This window comes from Camponotus floridanus, unplaced genomic scaffold (assembly GCF_003227725.1).
Source record: "Camponotus floridanus strain SB8 unplaced genomic scaffold, Cflo_v7.5 scaffold24, whole genome shotgun sequence".
Lineage (NCBI taxonomy): Eukaryota > Metazoa > Arthropoda > Insecta > Hymenoptera > Formicidae > Camponotus > Camponotus floridanus.
This window is the reverse complement of record NW_020229370.1, coordinates 1,283,641-1,310,584: the sequence shown is the minus strand read 5'-3', so window position 1 is coordinate 1,310,584 and position 26,944 is coordinate 1,283,641. Positions and strand designations below refer to the sequence as shown.

The window sequence follows — 26,944 nt, the reverse complement described above, 5'->3', positions numbered from 1 at the left end:
TCAAAATTTTCAGACAACTATCGGCGCCGGAATCCTCGAAACCTGGGTTCTTTTTACAAGCGCGACTACCTTTTTTACAAGAGAAGTATCCTGGAAAACAAAGGATATTCCTTTTCCTTTATTTCTCCGAAACCCATATTTGTGACTGATTTACTTGCAAACCTAGAAATGTCGTTCATTTACGCGCTCATTATGAGAAGAATTTATTACTCGGCTAAAATTTATTATCTAATATTTTTAATAATCTAATTAAATACAGAATAAAAATAATTTTCTCTCTTTCTTACGCGCAAAAAATAAATATTTTTGATAAAAACATGTTTAATAAAAATCAAAAATATATTTAATAAAAATTAAATATATTTGTGTAGAATACCCAGGTAGAACATGAAACTCATAATGACATCATTATGACGTCATCATGATTTTATTTATCACTTAAAAGTTACCTAAACAAAAATGATTAAAAAACAAGTTAAAGATGACAAAAAATCATAAATTTTTAAGTTCAATAATCGCATTATATAATTTTAAAAAGATTATGTTGCTTAAATATAATTCAAATATATTATACATGAATAATTAAATAAACAAGTAATTGCGTAATATATATAAAAAATGATATTATTATGATTGATTCTTAAGATTTCATACGCGAAGTATATATATTCTTCAACAGAGTTCGCTAGAATTGTTTAATATCAAAAATAAGTCACCAAAACATTGCCAAAAGTATATCAAATGAGATCATTATGATTTTTCTAAAATGACTTTTAGGTGACGTCATAATGATATCATTATGAGTTTTATGTTCTACTTGGGTAATCTTGCTATTTGAAACATTAGTTTCTTTCCTCACGTCAACAACAAATCTTTGCCAGATCGAAAATAATTATGAAAAATATCGATAGATTGTCATTTTTGTTTGATGTAGTGGAATGCGCTTTTAGAATTCCGTGGACTCGTCATCGGAATTTTCGACATGGTTTACAAGGTAGCGGGAAAAGAGCATCGAGTGGCGCCTCGACGTTGACGTGCACAACAGGCTTCGCTGCCGCGTGGCTGTCGTTGTCTCTTCACGAAACTAAATCCTACCTACTTAAGCGGCTCAGAGCGGCTCCCGATACGACGGGTGGTCCTGAATATGGAGGTCAATCGGTGCCCGGAGGCGTCTCTCGGTGCGGAAGAAAGCTCTAATCCGTAGGTTTTGCGCTCTCTCCGCAACTACCGTTTTCTTCCCACCGCCTTCCACCCTTAAATACGTCCTCTGCTCCCGTAGATTTAAAACACCGTGAACGGAATCTTGTTATTAAAGCTTCCACTTGACGATTAGCTGCCCCAGCAAAATAAAACACGCTGATTAAAAAGGTAAAAGAGATTTTTCAGTTCTCTATTTCTCTTTCTCTCTAGAAATCCAAATAATATTTTCCAATAATTTTTTATACAGACAAAGAAACTGTAGATTGTTTAGAAAAAGGAATAATTATTATCTATGGCGCGAGTATTTTTTTTATTGCTCTTACGAAAGCAAGAAACTTTTGCAAAAATTATTCTTTCATTTCCAATAATTCCCGCAATATTAGCGGAGACACGTAAAAGGACTCTCGAGAGATGTGAGAATTTCTTCCGTAAGCGTCGAGTTTGTCGCGTCAAATTACCATCAAGTTCCAAGCGAAGTCGTGCGTTAGAACGTTAAAATAGCAGGGTGACAATGGGAGAAAAGCCGTAACTGCTGTACGGTGTCTTGGCGTTTTGAAGTTCGCGTGAATTATTGCGGACCGTCGGGCATGCCTTGTGCGCGCGTCTTGAAGAGGTCCGAGCGAGAAAATACGGGAAGGAGAGAGAGAAAGAGAGGGAGAGACGCAACGCAGCATCTGCCTGGAATGCATTCGGCGCTGATAGCTTTGTCGGCTTCCCGCATCCACACGCTCCTACGCGCTCTGAGCCGCTTAAGAAGCCTTCCTCCACTTCACAAAGCAGTCCCCCCGTTGTAAAATCTCGTAATTCCGAAACGCGCGCCGTGCTTTACCGAGAGCTGAAAGATGGACGATCCCCTCGACACTTGATGCCGTGGAAAAATGTTTCTTTCACGAATTTACGCAAGGACATGTCGGAAGTAACATTCCCAATTTTCGCTATAGGGATGACAGTATTCTTGTACTATTTTATTTGCCCTTAATAATAAGTTAGGTCCGCTTTAAATCGGTCTGTAATTCGCGATTCGAGATAGAATTTTGGAATTTATTATTGATATTTATTATTGATATTGTAATTTCTCATGTGTCGTTAGGAAATGCATATAAAATCATAAATGAAATTTTATCGAATTATAGATTGTTTATGGCGATAATATATTCTATTTTATTATAACTATAATAGTGTGATATTAAAAGGTTTTCTCAGGGTTTTTTTCTCTTTTTATTAAATACCAATATTATCGAATATTAATATAAATTATTTTATAATCAGAATCATTAAACATATTAACGAATGTGCGTTTTCTCTGACGATCCAAATATCAAAAACACGAAGCCCCTTTAATTTTTTTTACCTTTATTTTATTTCGCGCATGTAGTATTCTTCACTTATTTACATTTTTACGTTTCATTTTTAAAAGAAGTTTCCTCGCCGACTATTGTCGAACAAGCCGACCATGTGTGGGCAGTAGCCGATATTTTTTCCCGATCGGCTCGTTGGCCTGCGGATTAGCTAATGCGCCGCAAGCGAACCGCGAAAGCTCTCCCTGTTTTTTTTTTGCGGCGCGAGAATCGCAGCGCGAAGCTCCTGATTTTTTTTTCTCTCGCAAGCTCCCTTCGCCTCGGCTCGGTAGAAAGGAACTTCCGCTTGAATTGCGCCCTTGTTGCGCGAGAAACAGAGAGAGAAAGAGAGAGAGCCGCACCTAGATATGAGATAAGTATATATCCCATAGCGTTCAAGTTTTTACGCCATTCAAACGGTTCCTTTTCGTCGCGCGGCTGTGAAGAGATCGATATTATTTAAATTCTGTAAAGTAATTTTTATCTCGAATGCAAAAGCAGCAATAAAACGAAGCAATAGCATTGCATTAATTGCCGAGAACAAAGATTGGTTATATTATATTACACAAGGATAATTTGATTTATTACATCTCTTTGCCTCTTGACTTTATATATTTTTCCTATTTTGATGATTCATCGAAAGTTATTGAATAAAATTTACCGTACATTCAATATGCATACATGCATAGCAAAAAAGGGACAATTTTTTATTACAAATTACCGCTGAATATTTTACATGAAATGAAACAATCGCATTTAGCAAATGACGATATCTTATCGCTAGCCTACTTTAGAACTATAGTGCCGAGGTCTAATGGCATTAGCTTTCACTTTTGTTAATATCTTGGATCGACGTTTTTTTAGTAATGTCAAATGGACTTGAGATATTGATTTTTTTTTACTTTAATGCAATTGTACAAATAGGTAAATGGATAATTCTCGTAAACTTTATATAATTCATTTTTCCCAATCAGATATAGATTTTTTGGCGATAATTTGATTATCGAATTGCATTATTGATGAATGTTTCAGTGCAAAAAGTCTCTTCTCATACATTTTCATAATTATCAGTCTACCGAGAATTATTTTCTCGAGCCATATTTAGCACGTTAAGAGAAAAGGGGGGAATTATAGTCGGATAATTTGTAAAATAGAAATCGTGTTTTTTTCTTGTTTTTTTTAGTGAAACACGAAAACAAATATCGCGAGATATCCAATCCGCCATTCCGCAGACGTAATCTTTTCAAAGATTGATAGCGGCGACGTGTACGCGCGCGACGTGTCTTATGGAGACCAGACGATTTAACGAGGCTTTCGCGCAAAAAGCTCGCTCATCGAATCGTAATGTCGGATAATGTGACGAAAATGAATTATCGGTCCGACGAGCACGAAGGAAATATTTACTTCCGCGAGAAACGCGCGCGCTCTCCGCGTAAAAAAGGCCGAGTAAAACCGAATCGAATTTAATTTGATCTATCTCGTCGGTTCGAGGAGAGACATTTAGAATTGTTAATTAGATGATGGTTATGCGAGGAAAAGAGAGAGAGAGAGAATTAATCCGAAAAATTAAAAAAAAAATCGATTAAACGCACAATTGATTGTGAACACGACTATAAAAATCTATTATAAATTCATTATAAATTCAATTTATTCACACAATTCAACTATGTACGATGAGTTGGCTCATTTTTTTAAAAACGTTTTTTTGCATAACATCATCAGATTATACTTTGACAAACGACGCATATATATTTTCTTAGACTTTGTAATTGGAGAATTTTTCAAGAAATATACATAAGACTGCGTAGGAAATTTTTATTATAGATAGAAATGTACATATATTTATATTTATATTAAAAAACGTTAATTGCAGACTATAGAATTCCATTTGGAAAGAATTTTACATATGCGTTGAATTTAATTAAATTTTTGCCGCGATTAAAACATTGAGAAATAACATTTTATTTCGTATAAATATTTTATTGTTAATAACCATTATTTTTAGCTTACGAGCGTTTCTGTTATCTGTAATACATTGTTTTTAATAATACAATATGGTACGTAAGCTATTTTATAATTTTTTCGTTCAAATAAAGCGCATTGTGATTAAAATACATTTTATTCTTCACTTAAAAATAATTATGTTTTTAAAATATTCATCTCCTTCTCATCCATTTGTCATCATTCTCTCGTTTCTCTTTCTCTTTTAATTTCGTAAAAATTACTTATAAATTACGTATAAATTACTCCCTCGCCTTTTATCGAAATCGGAAGACTTCCGAGATTAATGGAGGAAGTCTTTTGGAGCTTCTAGATTCTCTCCACTCCTACGTCGAACCCTTTCACATTTCTAGCTCAATTCTAAATTCTATCTACTAAGAGCACATCTAAATTAAAAGGCTACGTTATACCTTCATTTTACTCGACGGTATCTCCGAATCGAACTTTTCGATGCGCGATATTTCTAATCTCTGTCGGACATTGCGCAGAAATCGACCTAATCGATACCTCGAGCAGCGGCAGGAAGAGAGTGCTTCGCCGCACCATGGGAGACACAAAGTGTTTTCGTGAATATTTCTTTAAACGAAATACCCAGGACAATGGCGAGAATTGAGGGGAAACAATCGAGTAAACATTAAGATAATTTTAAACCGCGGAGTTTTTTCATTTCGCGAAAAATAAGCGGAAATAAATATCAACATGTCCGAATCGAAATTTTTCTCCAACTTTTCATCTCAATTTTCAATTTAACATCAAATATTTTAAGCAGTTAGACTACTTGTTTTTCTGATCTGTTTAACTTGTAATTTTGCCGAAAGCTCTTCTTTTAAAATCTTGAATAAGTGGTAAATTTTTACCATTTATTGCCTATTTAAGGTACAAAGTACGTAGTTAAATTTCTTATAAAAATTAAAGTCGAAATTCCCAACGATCCACAAATGTGAGAAAATTGAGGGTAAAAATAAAAGCAAAATTTCAACTCGGATGTCTGTCAAATTTGCAAAATTGCGCGTCGCGCGAATACCGGCCGCTATTACAATTAAATTACCCGTGACGATCGCAACGTATCTCTCTAACTGTTGAAAAATTGATGTTGAATCTTTGACGACTTGTCCGTGTTAATGTATAAAACGTTTCGCGGCTAATTACTTAACCTTGTACTTTATTCGCTCCCTGTTATTCCACACGACATCGCGTTCTGTCTCTGAAATTATTCAACGAACTTGCCCGAAGGTTTTGCATAAATACTTTTCTCCCTAATTTATCGCGACGCTCGAGTACGAGCGTAAAATCAGGCATCAGGTATAAAGTAATTTTGCGCAGCGTAAAATTTGCGCCGCGGGAAGCATCGGATGCTGCCGCGAATATTAGAATTTGCGAGATCGCAAATCGACGCGAAGTAGCCGAAAAGCAAACAGGCGAGAGGAATATCAGTGAGCTAAAGTCGAGCAGACACGGGACGTAGCGTGCCACAGAAACGACATAGATACCGGCCGTTTGGTTACCACTCAGCCGACATCGCGGGTAGCATCACGGCAGCGAGACGGATTAACAAAGAGAAAGAGAAAGAGAGGAAGATGGAAGAGCGAGGCCCATATAGGAACCTGAGGACCGATAAAGCGCCGGAGAGAAAAGAGAGAGAGAGAAAGACAATGAAAAATACGTCGGCGAAGACGAACGGTGGAACGCGACGACGTATCGGTAGCAAAGGAGAGAGGAAGAAGGAGTGATTCGAGACAAAGGAACGACGAAGGGCGACCGGAGGTACCCGGAGAAGGGTGATAGCGGAGAGAGAGGAGGAAGGAAAGCGCAGGAGAGATGCGAAGAGAGGAAGAGAAAGAGAACGCACGGGCTTCGCGGTAGGAGGAGAGCGTAGAAGTGGAAGGATACGCGAAGTCGCGGAGGAGAGGAGAGACCGAGAGAGACGGAGGATAGGCACACGCGAATCGATTAGATGCGCGCGCGGTCGGCCATTTTGTTGCCGGCTCGCCGGGGGTTGCGGGGGCGTGGATGCTGGACGGCGTCGACTCCGATCGCGACGACGAATCCGATCGCGCTCGCGCGTCGCTCTCTCGCGTTCGATAGGACGCGCGCGCGACGTGGACGCCCGAAGATGGAAGGGAGATTGGGGCTCGAGTCGGGGCGAGCGAGAGAGGGGATGATTGTCAGGAAGCGGGAAGGGAGAAAGCGGTGGCGGCGGCGTAGACACAGGCGAGAGCGAGCGAGAAGGGACGGTGGAAGGGGAGAGTCGGACGGTCTCTACGGTTAGGTTGGGTCGGGCTTCTCGAGCAGACTATAGCGAGACACCTAACTGGCAGTCAGTGGCTCCCGGGGCCCTGCGTCGTCAGTCTCGTCGGGGTAGTTTCGTGCAACCTCTTCGTGGGTCTCTCCTCCTCCTCCTCTCTCTCTTTCTCTCTCTCTCTCTCTCTCTCTCCCTGTCTTTCTCTCTTTTTCTCTCTCTCTCTCTCCGACTCTCTCCCTTCCTCCCGGTGCCTTCCCCTTTCTTTCTCTCTTTCCGTAAACCGACCTCTCTCCCCTCGGCCCTGACTTCCTCTCTTCCGCGATCTTTCCACCTTTCTCGTCCGTTTTCTACCGGAATAGTTGTTTCTTTTGCTTGCCCTTGGCGCTATCTGTTGACGTGCGAAACATTCGTGTCTCGTGGATCTCGACAGTGAATTCTCTTTGCCTCTAGTGAGTGATAGGAACGTAATCGCGGTTCAGTGTCGCGATTTCGGACTCGTGCGAATGGACCGGTTGACGAATTTCGGAGCCAGCCGTTTTGACGAGAGCGAAAGGAATCAGCCGCCAAGCATCAGGAATATCGTCAAAGTTCTGCGTGGCACGTTGATCGTATATCGTATCGATCACGTTCTCGTCTGGCAATCGCGAGAAACCGCTCGCTAAAACTTGCGAGATAAGCCGGGTGTGGTATCGCGAAAGAGAGAAAGAGAGAGAAAGAGAGAGAGGAAAGCCGCGTGATAATTCGAGAAGACAGAGTGCGGAGGATTCACTCGACAATATCCAGGAAAGAATCACGGGAGTGTCGGAGTGTGAATCGAGAGTGAACGATTATCAGTGGCGAAAGTGCCAGAGAGTTGAACCGGGTTGGAGATCCGTCAGAAGCCGCAAACCCTGGAACGTTTCATTTTGTGCCCGGCATTCGTTAAAACTTGTATAAAATCCACCTTCAACGAGCTAACAATGTGAATCCCGCGATATTTATTAGGTATCGATACGCCTTAAATCTAAATAATTTCCCCAAAGAGTTTTCCATTCGCGTGAGACTTCAACTTTTGAGATCAACCAAGACAAACCTCTATTGTTTACGTATTTCCCGCATCCGAAGCGACTTGATCCTCGGTGGATTCTGTAGCGTTTCGAAAAGAGGGATACGAGGGGGCGGAAAGGGGGTGAACGCCGTCAAAGTTTCGCGAATTTAAAGGGTATTTAAAGGGTACGGCCGGCACGAAAGGCTTCAAGATTGCTCGAAAACCGTCGCGCGACGTGCGCAGGAGTGGCAGAGCTGCGGAAATAGGGGGTGCCGGCGTAATGCAGCGGGTGGGCGCAGCCGGGGGGCCCGGGCCCATCGGCTTCCAGGGCCCTCCGAGATCACTGAAAATCTCACCGGTCAACATACAGGACGAGCCCACCGATCCCACGCAGAGTAAGTACCTCGATTTCCCTTCTCTTTTACGGATATCCGCGCGATCGATGAAGAAAACCTCGCAACGATCCGAAGAAATCACTTTTTCACGGTGCAGGGTTTTTAGCTTGTAACCCTATCTGTGTATGTGTATGTGTATGAATATTTATATACACATAAATATTTTATGAATAAACACGCACATGTGTTTCCATCGCCACGTTATTTATAATTCTAATAAAAAGAATGATATATAAAATATATTTTCAGAATAAGACTCAAATAGATTTATATTTCACGATATAATTTTCACTCAAATTATCCAGGTATAAAAACTAGAATTTGATTGTGAAGTATATTTTATTCTTCATCGACCGTTCAATTTACGAAATTTTCTCTCTCTCATACATGCGATATATTGCGATAAAAATCTTTTTTTCCCGCTCACTAGAGGTATTTCTGATAGAATATATAATTGAGTCATTATTTTTCAAACAAAGACTTTATCTATTAAAAATAAGAGTAGCTGAAATAAAAAAGATTTTTCCCGCTGTCACTTATATTTTTATCCCTTCATCACAATTTTAGTTGATTCTACATATTGCGGCTAATTTTTGATCCATCAAAACCAATTTTTTATTTAAAGACGAACTATGATTTTCCATTAATTAACGGTGATTTGCGATTCATTACATCGTCGCTGATTAAATCATTGCTTAAAAATCCGTCCGCCCGATAATGAATTTCATTGCCACTTCATTACTCGCACGTCGCGTAATTAGATTGTTTAAATAATTATCTTCTCGTATTCGCTACTACACTTTGCCGCAGAGTGAAATCAAAGGACAGGTACATTAAGTAATATATGATGCATCTGTAAATCTATATCGACGCATTACTGTCAATAAAAATCGAATTCGAATTATTTTTCCGTGTAAACTCTATAATATTGTATTCTGGCTTATGGCGTTGAAATAATTAATAGAATTAACGGTGAAGAGAAATCAATCTCGATCAACTTTAAATTGTGCTTACATTGAGAAAAATAAAAGCCAAATGTTTTCACAATTTTCTATTCTAGCCAAAATAAATTGATCATCGTTTATACTCCAGTTTTTATTTTTTCAAATCTTTTGATGTCTCTAAATGTTTAGATGTATGTATTGTATATAATTATCATAGGAATGTGCGAATAAATTTTGAGTTTCAATAATAACAAGCAACATCTTTATAATTATCTGTTAAATTGCAAATCTTATAATCGCAGGAATAAAAGAGCTGTTGATAGTAAAAAAGAAAAAACTATTATCATAAAATTTGTGTATAAGAGGAATTTTATATCCGAAGGAAGATTAAATATCAAGTGTATCTTAAGATAAAACTCAAATAAATCATAAAATTATATTATTTTATGATATTATTCACTTTGTAATTACTCAGATATCGTATGCTAGGTGTCTAATCGTCGGAAGTGAAGAAAATCTTGTCGTATGTATTTAAATTCGTTGCAACGATATCGCGGATATTTCTTCAAATAATTTAGAATTAATTAAACGAATTTATAAACTTTGAAACGCTATCTTTTTATTGCGGAAAATGTGTTATTTCGTAATAATATGTATGTAATGTAATAATATTGATCATAAATCAGCGAAACAGAGCGGCAGCGAAACTTGTAACATGTTTATAGAAAAAAATACGCGATCGATGCATAAATTACTTTCATGTTCTCTAAGAAATCAATTACAGAAATGTTGTAACAAAAAACTAACCTAAATAATTTCTGGCATTATGTCAGTATTTCTTGATCGTATCGTTGATTCGACGAAACTTTTATCAACATATATCACATTAAACATTAATATATCACGTTAAAATCGCGTGCACAGAAAATGATAATGTTAATCTGGGATGCAAATTGCCATGACATTTTGTTGCAGTAAAAGCAACAGACTTTTTATTTCAATTGCCATTTCTAATACAGAAATGCTATAGTTATATCTAAAGTCCAATAGTTCTATTTTCTCTCCTCAATATTAATGAACATTATACCCAAATATCCTAAGCTATTAAGAAATCAATTTTGTTCTTTATAAGTTTTTTAATTTTAATATCAGAGCACTAATCATATAGTTTAATTTATTTGTATAAAAATCATTCGAAAAAAATACATATATTTCTTTACAAGGTTTACATAAAAAAATGGCAGCACAATTCTAACTTTATCAATATATTATTTCGTAATTATCTCTTACTGGACGTAAAATTATATATGTATTACATTATAATCTTTGGACGCGTCTCTGTTCTGGCTACATTGCGGTATTTTGCGCTCGATGCAAAAGTCGACAAGCCTCCTCGACGGTCGACGCTCGCGAACTCATTTATTATTAATTCGAGTTATCGCATTTTCATAATCGGATACATGGAATATTCAACGATGCGAAACGATTCGCCGATGATTTTCTGTAATTAAATGTTACAGTATTGCGTTTAACACGTGTTTTTCGCGCGCGCGCGAGCGAGCCGATGAGATCGTAATTATCATGGGGCGACATTAATATCTACTGTATTTATCATTCGTAATTATTGCGACGCTATATTATTCGCGAGTAAGAATGACGAATGCGCGTACATTTGCATTGTTTAGCGCGTGCATCATGATGGGATCGCGGTCTTTAATTTACACTCGCGATTAATTTGATAATGTTCGATGAGACGAATGAATAATTAAATTACCGGTTGCCGTATATGAGAACAAAGAATAATTAAATTCATGGAATTGCAAGATCGCGGTAATGTGAGTCTGCGATTTAATCTCAATGCGAGTGATTTTGTAGCGGAAAAAAGGGAAGAGGGGGGAAAGGTGTAGATGTGAAATGATTGGCTTTTACATTCTTAATGTTGCGAATATACCCTTTCGACATAAATTATTAATTCAAATGTCTTAAATGTTTGACGAAGTCACAATTAAATAATAATCTTCCGCGAAATTTAATCTAAAATTTATCTTATTAGATATTACACTCTAATTATATGATGTGATTATAATCGGACTTTAAAATTGTGTAAAGAATAGCCGATCTTTTGTGTTGAATAAGCTTAATTGGAATTAATAATCGGGTAAGAATATTCAAAATTTTAATAACTATTTAAAGTATCTTGAAATATAATTTTTAGGCGGAATTTTAAGAATTCAATTATTTCCACTGTTGAGATTATGATCCAAATGTGATCCAAAATTAATCAAAAATAAATTTAGTCAATTTGATTCATGTACTTTTCATGTTTTAATAGTGATTACTTGCAATAATCAAAATATGAAAGATAAAATTATTCCATCTTTTTTAAAAAATTGGAATTATTTTTTTGCTACATTTGAGTAACTATGTTATTTATCAAAATAACAATATAATTTTCTTTCAGAAAAGAAGAAAATTACATAAAAATGCATATATGTATATTATTATATATTAATATCAATATTTAATTAAAAAAGATGTATATTTATTAACTTTTACAATTGATTAATTTTTTATTTAATATTTTTTTATTTTCAATATTTAATATTACATATTTATTTTTATTTAATTATAAATTGCACGTTAATTATAAATTGCACGAGATTTAAAATACCTTATCAAGAAAATTAGAAACTATCATCCTTCTTCAATTTTTCCAAGAGTTTAAATTCGTCGAAATATTCGAGTCATTAAAATTCGATGCGGTGGAAACAGAATATTCCGTATCAGAAAGTATTAACAATCCGTATCCTTGCATCATTACAATTTTCTTGATATAAAAGCACGTAATATTGTATAATCGCGTCGACTACTTTTTCAACTTTTCCAATTAGCGTGCGACTTCGTCGAGAATCACGTTGCAACTTTGTTCGCTGTTTACGATCGTCGTATCGATATGTATATACAATTTCAAAGGGAGGAGGAAAAAAAGAAGAAGCGTTCCGCTCGCGTCCCGCAAAATGCGGTTTTTAATTAACGGCTCATGCATTTGCATGATTAGACCCTGAAACGTTAGAATTATTCGCGATATCAGCATTCCGTGCCTCGAAAACGACCGCGACATTAACGCTGGGATTCTTCGGTGAGCTTGACGTATACGACTCTGTCCCGATGACGTCGACACATTAAATATATTTAATTGTTCATTTTTTTCCTCCGTATTTTTTCTATGGCCATGCGCCTGCACGTGTTCACCTATGCACGCGCGGTAATTAGAGCAAATACGGGTAATTAGCGACATGCCACGACGCTTTGTTTAATTGGCAACTTTTCGTTGACATACGCGTCATGAAACGATATAAAGTTCATTAGTATAACTGGTCGCAAAAATATATAAAAGTGCTGTTGTGTGATTTAAAATCTATTAATACATCGTGTCATTAAAAGTTAATTTCAAGTTTCAAAGATGTAAAGATCGAAAAATTTTTATTTAAGACATTAAGATAATTGAAAAGCATAATAAACAGTTTCGAAAATAGATTTTTTCAAAAAATATATTTTTGATATTTTTGAGAAAATGATAAATTTTTTTTTAGGGCGCGAAAAAAATTTTATGTTTAATAAAACGAATGAAAAATATAATGAATCATCGTAATAAGATTTTCAGACGAATATTGATTCGATTTAAGGAGAGACAGATGTAAGAATTAATTCCTAATAAATTTAATCCAATATTTTGAGAAATTTAAATAAAATTGATCGAACATTGGTCTCTCGAAACGACTTTCGATGTCCGTCGAACAAGCTAGCTGCTAGTTGTTGTCAATCGTAAAATAAGGATCCGTGCCAAGTTTTTCGCTAATCCTGATTGTTTGCTCCGACGCTCGTAGCAACGAACGATTTATTTCGTCCGCGTGAGAGGAGAGACGACGCGTGTGCGCGCAAGAAGCGGGGAACGACCGGGCTTCGGTGGAAATCATCAGCCGATTAGAGTGCAGATGTTCTCGTACGGAGATTACGAGCCGTCTCCACCCTCCGCGCGGTGCCATCATACGCACCGGGGGTTTAGGCCTTGCAGGGGCGGCGGAAAGTGGATATAACGTCATAGGGTAGGCTTGATTGAATTATCATGAGTGTTTGCGGAACGGCGGCCTGCAATTGAATTAGATGCGGGGCCTTTCCTATCGAAGCGCGTAGACATATATCAGTGTCTCTCGACGTTAGTTCTTTCTCTCTCCTTCTCTCTTTCTCTGACATCCAGATCGTTATATCTTCTCGTCGCGTACAGAAGTCGAGGAAGGATCATCATTATGCGGGATCATCCTTGCACCTGACATTGCCATTCTTTTATACAGGTATTATTGTCGCTTAATGAAGAAAAAATTGTCTTGTTGGCGATTAGACTTGTAATTATAGTGAAGATGTATAATATATAAGATACATATTTATATAATAGATATATTTAGTACTTTTATTTTTCATTCATATATGTTTCCTCAATTATATTTTTTAATTCTATTTATAATGAAAATATTAGGTTTATTCCTTTTCAGGCAAACGTGAAGTTAGCTCCCCCAATATTGGAAATAATTAATTTTGAATAATTTATTTTCTATAAATGTGCAAACAAAGATCTATCGATTATGTGTATTGATTGAAAATCATTTTTGAAAACATTGGATGATTAATGTAAAATTGGCCCAGCACCCAAAAGTTTTTTTTGGATAACTTTTTTACTAGAAGTGTATGAAAATAGAAGTAAATGAAAATAAAAAAAGTGCATTCCTGTGCAAACAATGTGCAATCGAATTATGAAAAACAATCAATTATTTTTAATATTGGGGGGATTAACTTCATGTTTCTTTATCAAGTGGTTTTATCGCAAATTTTATATTTCAGCAGTTTTTCTGTGTCCTAAAAAAATCATTATAATTTTAAGTTATAAATCTATCTGTCAATTCTCTCTGAATATAAAAATATCAGAAAATCATTATTCAAGTCAGAGATATCGTTGAGATAGATTTATTACTAAACTTATTTAATACGTCCTCGAAAGATACAGTTATTGTGAATTTTGTTATCAGCGATATGTACAAAACAGAAATATATACATTGGAGATTATTGGTAGTTTTAAAGAGACAAGAAATTGGCAAAGATTCTCGTTTATCTCTGAAAAGGCGGCGGATCAAAAAATCGACAACGGCAAATATTATATTTGTAGTGTATCGATATAAGAAGTAGTTGTCCCTTGGATGTCAGTGAGACGCAATCGTTCGGTACACAGAGTTATCTACGATCGAGAGATTGTTTGCGGGATACAACGAAAAATCAGTGCATTCCTTTACGGATCAAAGGCGCACCGCCGATAGAAGAGCGCGCGTCGAACAAGACACTCGATAAGACACGTTCGCGGCTTATCACGCGCTCGCGATTGATTAATCGATAAGGATCTTGACGTACGTCGTCATATGTGACGTTTCCTCGAAAGCAATGATTCCAAAATTGGCATATTTTCGAACTGAATTCAGAAACCTTCAATGCTCTAGTTCACGCGACAAACATGTGATAAATATAAAATAGAATAATATAATGTAAATTGATTAATCTAAGTGACGCTCTAATTGAAAAATTATCATTAAAGATATTTGAATCGAGGAAAAATTGAGGTAAAAAAAATCGTGATGCAAATACGTGTGTCATCCTGAATTTATCTTAATTTTCAACCTCAATTTTTTCATATTTATGAATTCAATAGTTTTACTTTATAAATAAAGCTCTCCTTTACGCTTTCATTTTACACTTAAAATATGTAATAAACAAATAGCTTCCTTGGAAGTTTACTTGGAAGTTTAAAAGAGAGGTTTAAACAAAACTACAGATTACATAGTTTCGAAAGAGGACGGACCCGATTGCGTTTAAGGAATCAAAGATACTTTGGATGAAAATTAAAAATCGAAATTTTGGATTAAATAATTTAAATAATTTTGGATTGGATTAATTGGATTAAAAATCGAGAGGAGAGAAGCGGGATGCGTCGGAAGCCAGGTCGGCGGTGTACGTTTACAGGAAGCGAAGATTGTCACGCGCGAAGTATACACGTACACTTGCTACGGTCATCCGCATTCACGAGCCATTTGGTCATTGTTGCAGCCACACGAGAAAGTCCAGAAGGCCCAGACCGAACCGGGCCGTGCCCGGGTCTGGTGGTCGGTTTGTGATCGCGGCGCCCGGCGCCAGACCCTCGGGAGAGTCTCCGGTTTACGATACTCCGGAGGATCCGGCGCCGCGCGCGCCCGGAGACCTGTGCTTCCCGTCATTAAGCCCCTCTAACGAGAGGGACCGCTGCCGGTGTTCTTATCGCACGGGCAGCTTATAAAAAAGCGTAATCGCTGTTCGACGGGTACGTTCGACCTTTATCGTCGTCGCCGATCTCGCTCGGACGAGAGATTTTTCCTTTCCGAAAGGAGAGGGAGAGAGATAAAGGAGAGGTCTCGCAAAAATGGCCTAAAGTCATGTCTTGGTCATGCACTTGTCACGCGAAGAATGTATGTCCCGCGAGCAAGACGGATGGACCATCCATCTCTGTTTGTTTAAGCTTTCAAGGCGCTGTGAAAAATTGACGGAATTTGTCTGGTAAAATAGTCATAAATCATCGGAGATGTTAGAAGAGAGATTTTTCAGAGAATTTTTCGCATCTCCCATTGTATAAGAGATTTTTTATATATTTTTGTTTATTTTTGCAGAAGTATAATTTTGAAAAATTACAACGATCAAAACAACAATTATTGCGTTAATCCAAGATTGCTAAGAAACGATTTATTATCGTGAATCGTACAGATTCTTTGAGATATTTACAATTTGTGCGAACTAAAGATAGGTGGAACTTAAAATTGTATCGCGGCAAGTTTCTTTTATCGCAGTCTAAATATAAAATAATTAATTCGATTTCTCTTCGCGGAAACGAGTTGGGATAAATTATTTTTACTTGTTAATTAACTTATTAGCGTATATTTTTCACGAGCGAAACTATTCGGTTCTCTTATGTGTTTTGTTTCTTCTCGCAATGATTTCGATTGATAAGAGAGAAAACATTTTGATTAAATTATTTAATGAGACTTTCGATAAGAGACTTTGAAAGTTGGATATCGTGACATCGATATTAATTGGAAATTGGCTGTTTCCTTAAGAGAGATCATTTACATAAAACTGGATCCGATAAGAGTGGAAAAGGCGAGCAAAATATAAACAACGCGTATAGCAAATGACGCAATGAAACTGGTATTGTAACTTATAATTAGATAACAAATTGTGATCGATTGAGCTTTCATATCCGACATCATGAATTTTCATTTAACATTCGAAATATCAAAAAGATAATCTTTTCAACATTTTAAAATTTCGTTACAAAAACTTTAAGCAATCATTCGAATATATTATCGACAGTTCTCTCTCGTGGTTCCACTCAAAAATTCATTAGCAATTTTCATACAATCTATTCGTTTATTGGCTGTTTGAAGTACAAAGTAAATTGAAGTAGCTGAATTTCTATGTAAAGTAAACCTATCGAAATCCACTGGAGTTCACGAGCGTGGAAAAATTGAGGTCGAAGATGGAAGCAAAATTTCGACTTTGGGTTGTTTCGTGAAAACTGTCGACGCCACACATTTTGGCGGGGTAGATCCCGGGGAGATCCAGGGCGACGGGGGCGAGAGGGGAAGATGCGAAGAGACCGAGTTAGAGTCGCACGAATTAGAACCTGCTCAGCGATCCCGACGCCAGGGCGCCGGGTGGACGCGCAGGAATGTCGGCCGGACTGATAAAAGCCACGGCCAACACCTACATAAATTTCAACCGTGGAAAGGGGGGCGGGAGGGAGAGGGATATCTAAGGACTGTGCCTGCCTTTCGTTCATTTAAACGTACATCCTCTAAATTTAGTGTCGACCGCGTTCGGAGATGCCGCGGGTATCGGCGAAGCGGCGCCGAGGACACAGCGCCGTCCCGACGCGCCGCTTGTCATCTCGTCAGCTGGACATTGATGTTGGCTGTGACGAGATTCCGCGCGTACGCGAATCCTCTAAAAGATCTCTCGTCTCTAACTCGTCGAAAGACTATTCGACATTCCGTTGACTGATAGTCAAACGAGACTTTGTTGCGCGGATCACACGCATAATGTGCGTAATCTATTTCTATCTCCTCTTTCTCTCTCTTTCTTTCCCACTTATTATAAAATTTATTTCTCCTCGAGACGAAATTTTGCTCCCATTTTCAACTTCAATTGTTTTACGTCTATGGATTCTAAAAGAGTTTAATAGATTTGATTTATGTAGAATTTAAGATTCTATATTTTATAAAAATTTCCTTATTGCTAGAGGATTAAAAAAATCTTTCGACAAGGCTATAGTTTCAAAAAGGATGATCTGACTGCTTAAAGTAGATATTAAATTGAGAAGAATGAGATTCAAAATAGGAAAAAATTTCGAGGTGTGACACACTTGATTCAATCCAAATTATCGATAGACATTTACAAATATATGCAGTTAAGGAGAAGCTTAAAACTTGTTTTAGATAAATGATATAATAATTCGCGATGAAATTTAAAATAGAATTTTATTTATAATTTTATGTGTGTTAAAAAGAAATAATAAGCGTATATAAAATACACATTGAGAGATACATACATTCATTACACATGCGCATGAAATTATAAATACAATTCTGTCTTGAATTTTATCCTCTATCTGATTTTATTCTTATGAATATAATTCTATTTTGAATTTTATCCTCTATCTGATTTTATCCTCTTCGCGAATTATATCCTTTAATGAATCTAAGGCTCGTGAAAATCGTATTTTTATCTAGGAAAAATATCCTTTGATTATTCACCGATGCGATCTATCCTGAAGAGACAATGTAGCCGGTTTGCACGCTGTGCGTGCAAACTCTACATCGCGAAGCGACTTGTGCGTTCACCGACGATGCTACCCGCAAATTTGCACGCCACTTCGGCTCGACAGGCCCCTTTTTCCCCGCTGACTTGAAGACTCGGTCGAGTGTATCCGCTTTTACGCGTGGAGGATGTGCGTGCGACGTACTATGCGTACACACATTCGCATGCGGTATCTCGGTGACCCGAGATATGTTCGAGAGAGAGAGAGAAAGAGAGAACATCGCGGTACCGGCGAGCTTGTATAAGGACGCATTCCCGATTCCTTTTGCTGCGCGAGACCTGGCCGCGCGTCCGGTAAAAAAAAAGGGAAATAATTAGCGGAGGTGTTAATGAAATACCAAACGAACGCCGTGAGACACCGGGTCGGCGCCTCTGAACTGCCAACCAGACATCCCCGACACAAGCTGCGGCGCCGCTTCCCTCCTCCTCCCTCGTAGTAGCAAGCTACTCCAAGAGATATCTCCTTGTTTCTCTTCTCTCTCGTTCTCCTTCCACCATCGCGCCGATACCCTCCACTTTTTTCCCGTCCTCTCTTCCTCTTCTTCATCTTCAACTTCTTACATTTCTTCGCCGCATCCTTCTCTCCTTTTTCTTATTTTCCCTTTTTTTGTCCTGTAATCTCCACGTTTCTTTTTAAAATGTTTTCCTCTCTCTGCTCGAAAAAATAACGAGCTTAAATGACCGTAAGTCGTGACTATTGGCCACTTGTTGTATTAGATGAATAGAAAGCAAGTTTCGTTTTGGTGGAGGAAAATCCTGTCCGTATTGTTCGCGAAGGAAAAATAATGCGTACAAAAATATTATCACGTTCAAATAATTATTTATCACCTTTATTCGCAAATTAAAGAATCTTTTTAATTAATGAAACTGTGTTGCACTGAATCTTATGACGACGACACGATAATGATTAAAAATAATATAAAATTATGATTAATAATATTAATAATATTAAATAATGATTAAATCGTAAGAAGCCTACAAATGTAATCTGACCGAGTCCGATTATTTAAAAAAGCAAAAATGAATCTGGGCAATAAAAAAAGGGAAATGTCTCGAGATACAATCCTATATTTAAAGTTAATTCGCGTTGCACAGGTATCGTGTTGAGCAAGCGTCCGACTGAATACAACCTTCTTCGTGAAAAACAAAAACAAGAAATATTACGGTGTTGGTGAAGACGCGACCTATCCGTGAAATATATGACCTACAACGACAGGGAACGAGCCGCCACCCACATTCGGAGGTCGGTAGCGAGCGATCGTCCCAAAAATCGTTGCACTCGTGATTTTCTTTTATCCCTCGGAGGGAAGAGGAGGGAGAGGACGACTACCTCATCTTATAGCATCAGCGACTATCCTCCTCCGGCGTGTTCGAAAGATCGAGTTTTACCGATCAATTCTGACGAGGGCCAGGCAGCACATTTTCTCCATCTTCATCGACAAGTCTACTATGCATTTCATCCCTGAATAAATTATACCGCGGCTCGACTCTAGCGAGAAACGTACCTTTTAAGCCTCTTCCAGACAAATTGCAGAAAAACTGACACGCGGATATAGCGCGTATCTTGTGAACCATGCGCATCAATTAACGCGCTTCAAAGTTTCACGTGATGCAGCAAATACGACTTATTTGTACGGATGAGCAACTGTCTAGTTCATTAACATCACCTTTATATTAAGCGAATCTCTAAATAAAATAGATCAAGCGTTTCTAAGGGAAATAAAAATCTAAAAGAAGTATCGCGAATGTATGAAGCTAAACATAAGATTAAAATTCAATACATGCGATATGTATATATCAGACTGTTGATACTAATAATCAATGCGCCATATGCGATTGTAACATTAACTGGGATTAAGCTTCAATGTACCGAAAGATTTCCATCGTCCATAATTGGGTAATAATCACGGCTCCTGTCATATCACGCGGAAGCATTTCAAGTGCGACTTCGAATTGAAAATTGCAATTGTAATCTGTCGCCTGGCTCATTATTACTCATTAGCGTCAACGCGATGCATTCAATGTAATCATCTGGAAATGAGCAATAACTGACAACAGCTTATTGAACAAGAAAAGAGAAGACGTCAAAACAATTACATTAATTAATCATAGGACAAATTTTCAAAAAATTTTCTTTTACTATTTGGTTTGAATAAGGAATAACTGTGTGAATTTTTTTATATTAGCAAAAAAAAATAATATTCTTAATATTATAATAATTATTTAATAATTATTATTATACTATTATATAATTATTATATAATTCTTAATATTCTAATAATTATTAGTTTATATAATTATTATTATTTTATAACGTTTCTCGCCTCTCCACGAAGAAGAATTATTATTAAATTCTCACGGAGCAAACCACGTGGAAAACTTGATTCCTATGTTTCTAGAAATTATATATTTTCCAAAAAGTTGCGAATTTTTTCCCCAATAACTACAAAGATTTGGATCTGAAATACACTCCGAGTCACGGCGGTATTAAATCAGTCTCGCCCACGCGAGCGAAAAACGTGTAACGAAATAGCGACAAATACGCGATGGTATCTTTACGATGATTTCGGGAGGTGAGGGGAAGGGGGAGGAAAGGGAGATCCCGAGTACAGAGGCGCGCTGGATACGCTTAACCAGATCCGAGAGGTCTACGAGATACGAGGTGGTTGTCGTCTCTGGGAGCTAATGGGATGCCGCCGACACCCTCCTCACGTCCGAGTCCCTTTGATCCTGGCCGACCTTGCCCTCGCCTCCGGCGTGACTCCTGCGCGTCCTCCTTATATCTCTTCCCGATTTTCTCTCGTTCCGTTCTTTTTTTCTCCTCGCGCATCCCACCCTGACCTTATCCACCGGGTCGAGGATTTTCATGGTGGTCGCGAGATTCCCTCCCTCCCATCGACACGCGTGTATACACATTTCACATGAGTTCGTTCCGTAAACTCGGAGATTTTTTTTCTCTCTTTCTCTCTGTTTGGATATGTGAGTGCGATATATAAACTGGATACACAAATGCGCGCTAATCTATCAATGTTTAAAAATAATGATAAAGAAGGACAATTTCATTCTCAAAATGACACCGTACTATGAAGTTGTACTATTTTCTCATATTCGGAGGCTTTCGCGTAAGCGAATAAAATTTACTCTACAAGATTTTAAATTATAATTATTATTTTTGGAATAATAATAATACACATACTCATACACATATCTTTGTTTTCTCTTCATTCTGCCATTTACATATTTTTTTACTAAGATATAATGAAACTCAGGTGATGAAACTTTTGAGAATTTAATTAGTTTTCAAATTAAAATTTGAAAAAGTAAAGCCTGCTTGAAATTAGATGAAGAATAAGATTTTGTTATCTTTGAATTTTATGCTTCTGAAACTTATCCGCTTATAGCTAATTAAAAAATATCTGAAACTAATTCGCAAGAAAAACGACACGTATTTGGTCGTTTATAATCTAAAAATAATTGATGCATTCGTATATTAAGGTTTTCATTTACTAAATCCGCTATTAACTTGCTGAATCTGTTATTAATAAGTGATTCTATTAATAAGTAACTTGGAAATAACGTACAGTCTATATTTGTTTTTCTGTGATTCTTATCATTAACTTTACATCTTCAGTTTTTTATTAATTGAAATCAGTTGGATTAGGATATTTCATATCAATTTAACAAAAGTAGATCCTCAAGCAATATATATAAATACAAGTCCCACTAGTCTACTACTACTACTACTACTACTACTATATATATATATATATATATATATATATATATATACAAAATATCCGAGAACTATTTTTTTTAATTTTATTACTTGCAAAGGAAAGAAAATACAAAAGATATATAAAAAAGGTTACATAAAAAAATTAATTTTTCTAATACAAGAATGTTTAGTGCAACCATTAATTATTAAAACAATCAATTATATAAGAATTATGTGTGTTAGTTATAATTATTTAAATAATCTATAGCTGTATATTAAAAACGCTATAAATCTTTTTAAAAGAAATTTATTTGCGAATAATAAAAGAAAAACGACGAAAGTCTAATGTTTAGAGATTGTAATTTTTTAAATACGTTTAGTTTGCATAAAAGCAGCATATTTATTTAAGAGAGAAACAATTTCTATACATTTCCAAAATATTATTTATTTAATTTTCGAATTGCGAATAGATATTCCTTTGTAAGTTTTCTTTTTACTTATTTATATATGTCATGACATAACGAAGGTGACTCTATTTTCCATGATAATGTCTGTCTACACCGGCTAGCGATAATTAACGCGTAATTACGCTTATCGAGTGATAAATAAAATTACAGTGCGTTAGTTTTCGATGTGCAACGAAGGTAGAGGTGAGAAAATTCAGTTGAGTGACATGACAAATAAGGCGATGCTTTAAGATTACGCAGCATAAACGTTTATTAATAGCTGCATAATGAAAATTGTATTACATATCGCACTGATTGTATTAATGTTTAAAATTCGTTTTCACACATGTAAGTTCCTTCAATTTTATTCCTGTCATAGATAGTTTTTTAATCATATTTTCTTTGGTTAATTTATTAACCATTTATTAAAGGCGATTTAAATTGATGATTTATTTTATTTATAAATCATTTAATAAGGAACAGAATAATAATAATTTATATCAAACATGGTGTGGCTAATGATAAGCGAATTAAATATTTTTCAGAAAATCTTGAAAATTTAATATCATTTTTACACATCTTCTAGTTGCTGCCACTTATCAGCAATAACTTACTAGAAACATTTATTTAGCAGTATAATATAGTTTTATATTTTTTAATCATTAATATTGTGATATCTGAAAATTACATTACATATGCATATAATGTGTCTATTTTTAGAGATGAAGGCATCCACGTGACGGCGAATGTAAAAAACTGTCTCTCTCAACGGTCGACTAAGTTATTCCGATTACACATTTTCTCACGATTAAATATCATTAGTTATATAGTTTCTTCATCTTACTAATCCACATATTGATAAGAAAATAAAATTATACAAGTCTATATCTCATATGTATATACATATATCAAATAACTGTAGTATTATAAGCGTTTGATAAGGAAATTGTTATCAATATGCAATATGAGATAGCCAAAGACGCTTTAAAGCTCGTGAGAGGTCGGTATCAGCGTGTGAAAAAAATGCAGAGGACTTAGAAAAAGTGTTCTCTGGAAAACATAAATGCGACTTCGCGTTTCCCCTTACAATACTCAATATATGTATTTGAATAATTTTACTTCATCAAGGCTTGTTGACTGAAAACTTTTCGCACTTCTCGTTTTTCCTCTCTTTCCAACTCGTACATCTGTCTCATTCTATTCCGTCCCAGTTCGGCTGAAAGGAGCCCCGTCGCGTCGACGGCAAAAGGAGCTCCTGCGCGTTCGGAGAGCCTGAATGTTGCGGAAAAAAAAGGGACGACGCGTCCGAGAGTCCGCGAAGTTCCCGTCCGTGAACGCGACGCGGCGCGTCGCGTCAGGGCGCAGAATCCGGACGCTCCTCGCCGTCGAGACTCTGGGCGGAGTTCCGGCGGCGAGATGTAAACCCGCGCCGCCCAGACGTGTAACGCCCCTGACGTTCCCCCTACGGTTCCTCTTTCGTTGGCGCATCTTTTCGTTTGCGCGCCGCCGACGACGACAGGGACGACGAGGAACGCGGAAGCGTCGCGCTCCGCTAATTTTTAAGCGGCTTTCCAGCGTCGCGGATCGTGACAGCTGACGTTTGACAACTCGTCACCTGATTCCTTACATGCGCCGCAATGTTTAGCCCAAACTCCTCGCCGAATTATAAATATACTTCGTATATGCGATTAAATGAATGAATTAATCGCTGTCGTTTCGCCTCGTGGCTATTTTTTACGGATCTCCGCGTATCGCGATAAGTAAAGTCGGACGGTGTATTAAATTGCCCTCGCTATCTCCTTCTCTGTCTCTCTGTGAAATGTATTGAATATTTATGGGAAATTTATGTGGAAAACACGTATTTATTGACGCTGTTTATTTAAACGCGATAAATTTATCGTTTTAATTATATTTTTAAATTTAATTGCATTTTGGTCAAATGTAATAAACATAATATTATAAAAAGCTGCAAATATTTTCCAGAATAATTTCCGACATATATAAAGCGGATTTCTCTTGATAAATTTAGGATATTAAATGATACACATGCATAATTATTCGTACTGTATTAAAAAAAATCATTTGAGATCATATAATAGAGTAGGAAACGTCACTTCAATTTTGAAACTTTTAATTTGCATTGAAATGGTGAAGAAGAAAAAATGAAGAAAACGTTACGTTAACTTAAAGATGTAAAATATCTGAAAATTATGCACTCTTTTGAACGTGCAAGATTATCCTTTCAGAATTTATATAGATATAAATGAATTTGTAACTACATTTAATAGAAATAATCTCTCCGATTAACGCATCTCACATTAAGAGACTATTATGTTACGCTAATTGAAAAGCTAATCCGCTTTACAGATTCGATAAATTTGCAGCAAAATTCCTCGTAGTGCTTGACGATTATCTTTTTTCGATAACGCATTCGTATGCTCCGATTCTTTCAAAGGCGCGGCATCGTCATACGATTTAAAGGCGTAGCGAGAGAAAAAAATTTTAATTTGATTATTTAAAAAAAAGTTACATTGATTTTTCTAATAATTTTTCTAATAATTTTTTCTTAGCAACGTCTTTTTATTTCAATTTCACTTATTTATTATAAATAAATAAATGAATGAATAATTTTGAATTGTTATGTCTTTTTTCTTTCGTGTTGTTTTTTTATTGTTAGTTACTTAAAAAATATATGTATTAATTTTTTAAAAATTCCCATCGTATGCAAAATCCGTGATTAAACATCCTCATGTTACATTAGGTACATTACGTAAGCTTGATCCGCGAAATCGACAATCGAAATAACGCGTCGTTATTTTTGTCACGACATGATAGAGATCGAGGAATCGATTATTTTCGTTTGTCGGCGACTCAGTCGGTCGACACAGATGTTATTAATCGCTATTTCGCGGCTAATATGTAACTAACAAGCGGTCGTTGCGATTGATGATAAGATCGATTCTGCACGCATATTTGATAATGTTTTACTTTCACCAATATGCGTATATCAAATATGAGAAATAAATCTATTTTGGTACATTCGTCGAATTATTTCGAAACACGTGTCTCGAGATAATGTAATTATTACTTTATGTTATCATGTTTTTGATAGCAGACTCTTTGAAGAGTCGAATTTCCTGAATGCATTTTGTACAAAGGAAATATAAACCAGATGCATAAAAATTAAACTCTTGAGACACAATGTATTCCATTTCCATTTTTTTCTCTCTCCCTCTTTCTCTAAAACATAATTGTTTCTGTTTCAGAAGGAAGAAGTTCACTTTGCGTCGGTTGCGGCGGTCGAATCCACGATCAGTGGATCCTGAGGGTAGCGCCTAATCTGGAATGGCACGCGGCGTGTTTGAAATGTGCCGAGTGTCAACAATTTCTGGATGAAAAGTGCACCTGTTTCGTGCGAGACGGCAAGACCTACTGTAAGCGCGATTACGTTAGGTGAGTCACGTCGACGTTCTTTCTTTAAAAGAGCTTCGCGCGGAGAAACTCGGACAAGGAAAGAGAGCCGCGATCTCTTTTAAAGGCGTTGTCGCGGTTTTTCTCGCGCGCGAGAGAGAAATGAATGATCTTTGACGGTGAAAAAGTCGTTTGATTTTTCGGCACGTGTCATCTTATGTAAAGAACGCTCCCTTTGCGCAATGTTTTTGGACTTTCCTTTAGACTTTGATCGTTTCCTCCGGCCTTACGAGGCCGAAGCCGCGCCCGATGACGTAGAACGTCAAACGTGTGTCGTCCAAGGGTTAAGTGTCGCTCCTTAACGAACGAATTCCTCGAAGAGCTGCGAACAAGAGGCACTCGAAAGAAAGAGAGAGAAGGCTCGGCACGATCGACGGTGCAATATGGTAATTAATGCAAAACCGTGCCTCTTGTCAACGCGGCCGCCACATTCCCCGGCGACACGCGATACGCTCTTTCCGATACGCATTTGCGAGCGCACGAGATCGGGAGGCGAGCGAAGAGAAGAGGAAGAAAAAAAGGGCCGGGTGGCAGATTGGGCGGCGACGCGAGGTCGGGAAGGAAGTATTTTTATCCGAGGTGTACGACGCGAGAGAGAGAGAAAAGAAGAGGGAGACGAGAGAAAGAGAAGGAAGGAGAGATGTGCGCGATACACACACACGCGCACTACCGTACGCAACCGTCACTGTCACATTGCGTTGCGTGCGCTGGCGCGTGCAAAAAAAAAAGAAGCGCGCACGCAACTCGCGCGAGCGAAAAACGCGGTTTAAGCTCGCGATTCGTGACAAGCATTGATCGACGTCTCTCCGATTCGGCCGCTGACGTTATTTATTGACGTTCCGCGATCAAAACGGTTGAGCCGATAATTGCGTCGACGTAGAAAAACCCGAAAATTCCGTGTCCTTTTAAAATTGCGAGGATATTGCGGATCAAACTGAAAGAATATAAATAAGAAATTAGAAAGAATTGTATAACGTTAAGAGATGTAGGAAGTATATCATGTTTAAGAGATTAGAAAGAATTTTGTCGCGATGAGAAGGAATGTTTACGCTTATAAATAAATAACGAAATTCTCTATTACTTGTTAAACTGTCATTTACTATCTTATTTTATTTAGAAAATAATGCGTATGTTTGTAGGGAAATTTTTGAAATTTTTTCCTAGAGATTAAGTTGTTCGATAATGGCAATAATCTATTCAATTATTGATTTTCTGTTCT

At 37.0% G+C, this 26,944-nt stretch overlaps 1 protein-coding gene across 2 annotated transcripts in view; it reads left to right on the top strand.

Annotated features, from left to right (window-relative positions):
- The first annotated feature begins 6,842 nt into the window (after window positions 1-6,842).
- Window positions 6,843-26,944, top strand: part of LOC105249213 (insulin gene enhancer protein ISL-1) — a 31,521-nt gene continuing 11,419 nt past the window's right edge. For both annotated transcript variants that reach the window (XM_011254516.3, XM_011254515.3), the window contains exons 1-2: window positions 6,843-8,202; window positions 25,521-25,707. In XM_011254516.3, coding sequence (XP_011252818.1) covers window positions 8,088-8,202; window positions 25,521-25,707 — 302 coding nt within the window. In that variant the 5' untranslated portion in view covers window positions 6,843-8,087. The remainder of the gene's footprint in view (window positions 8,203-25,520; window positions 25,708-26,944) is intronic.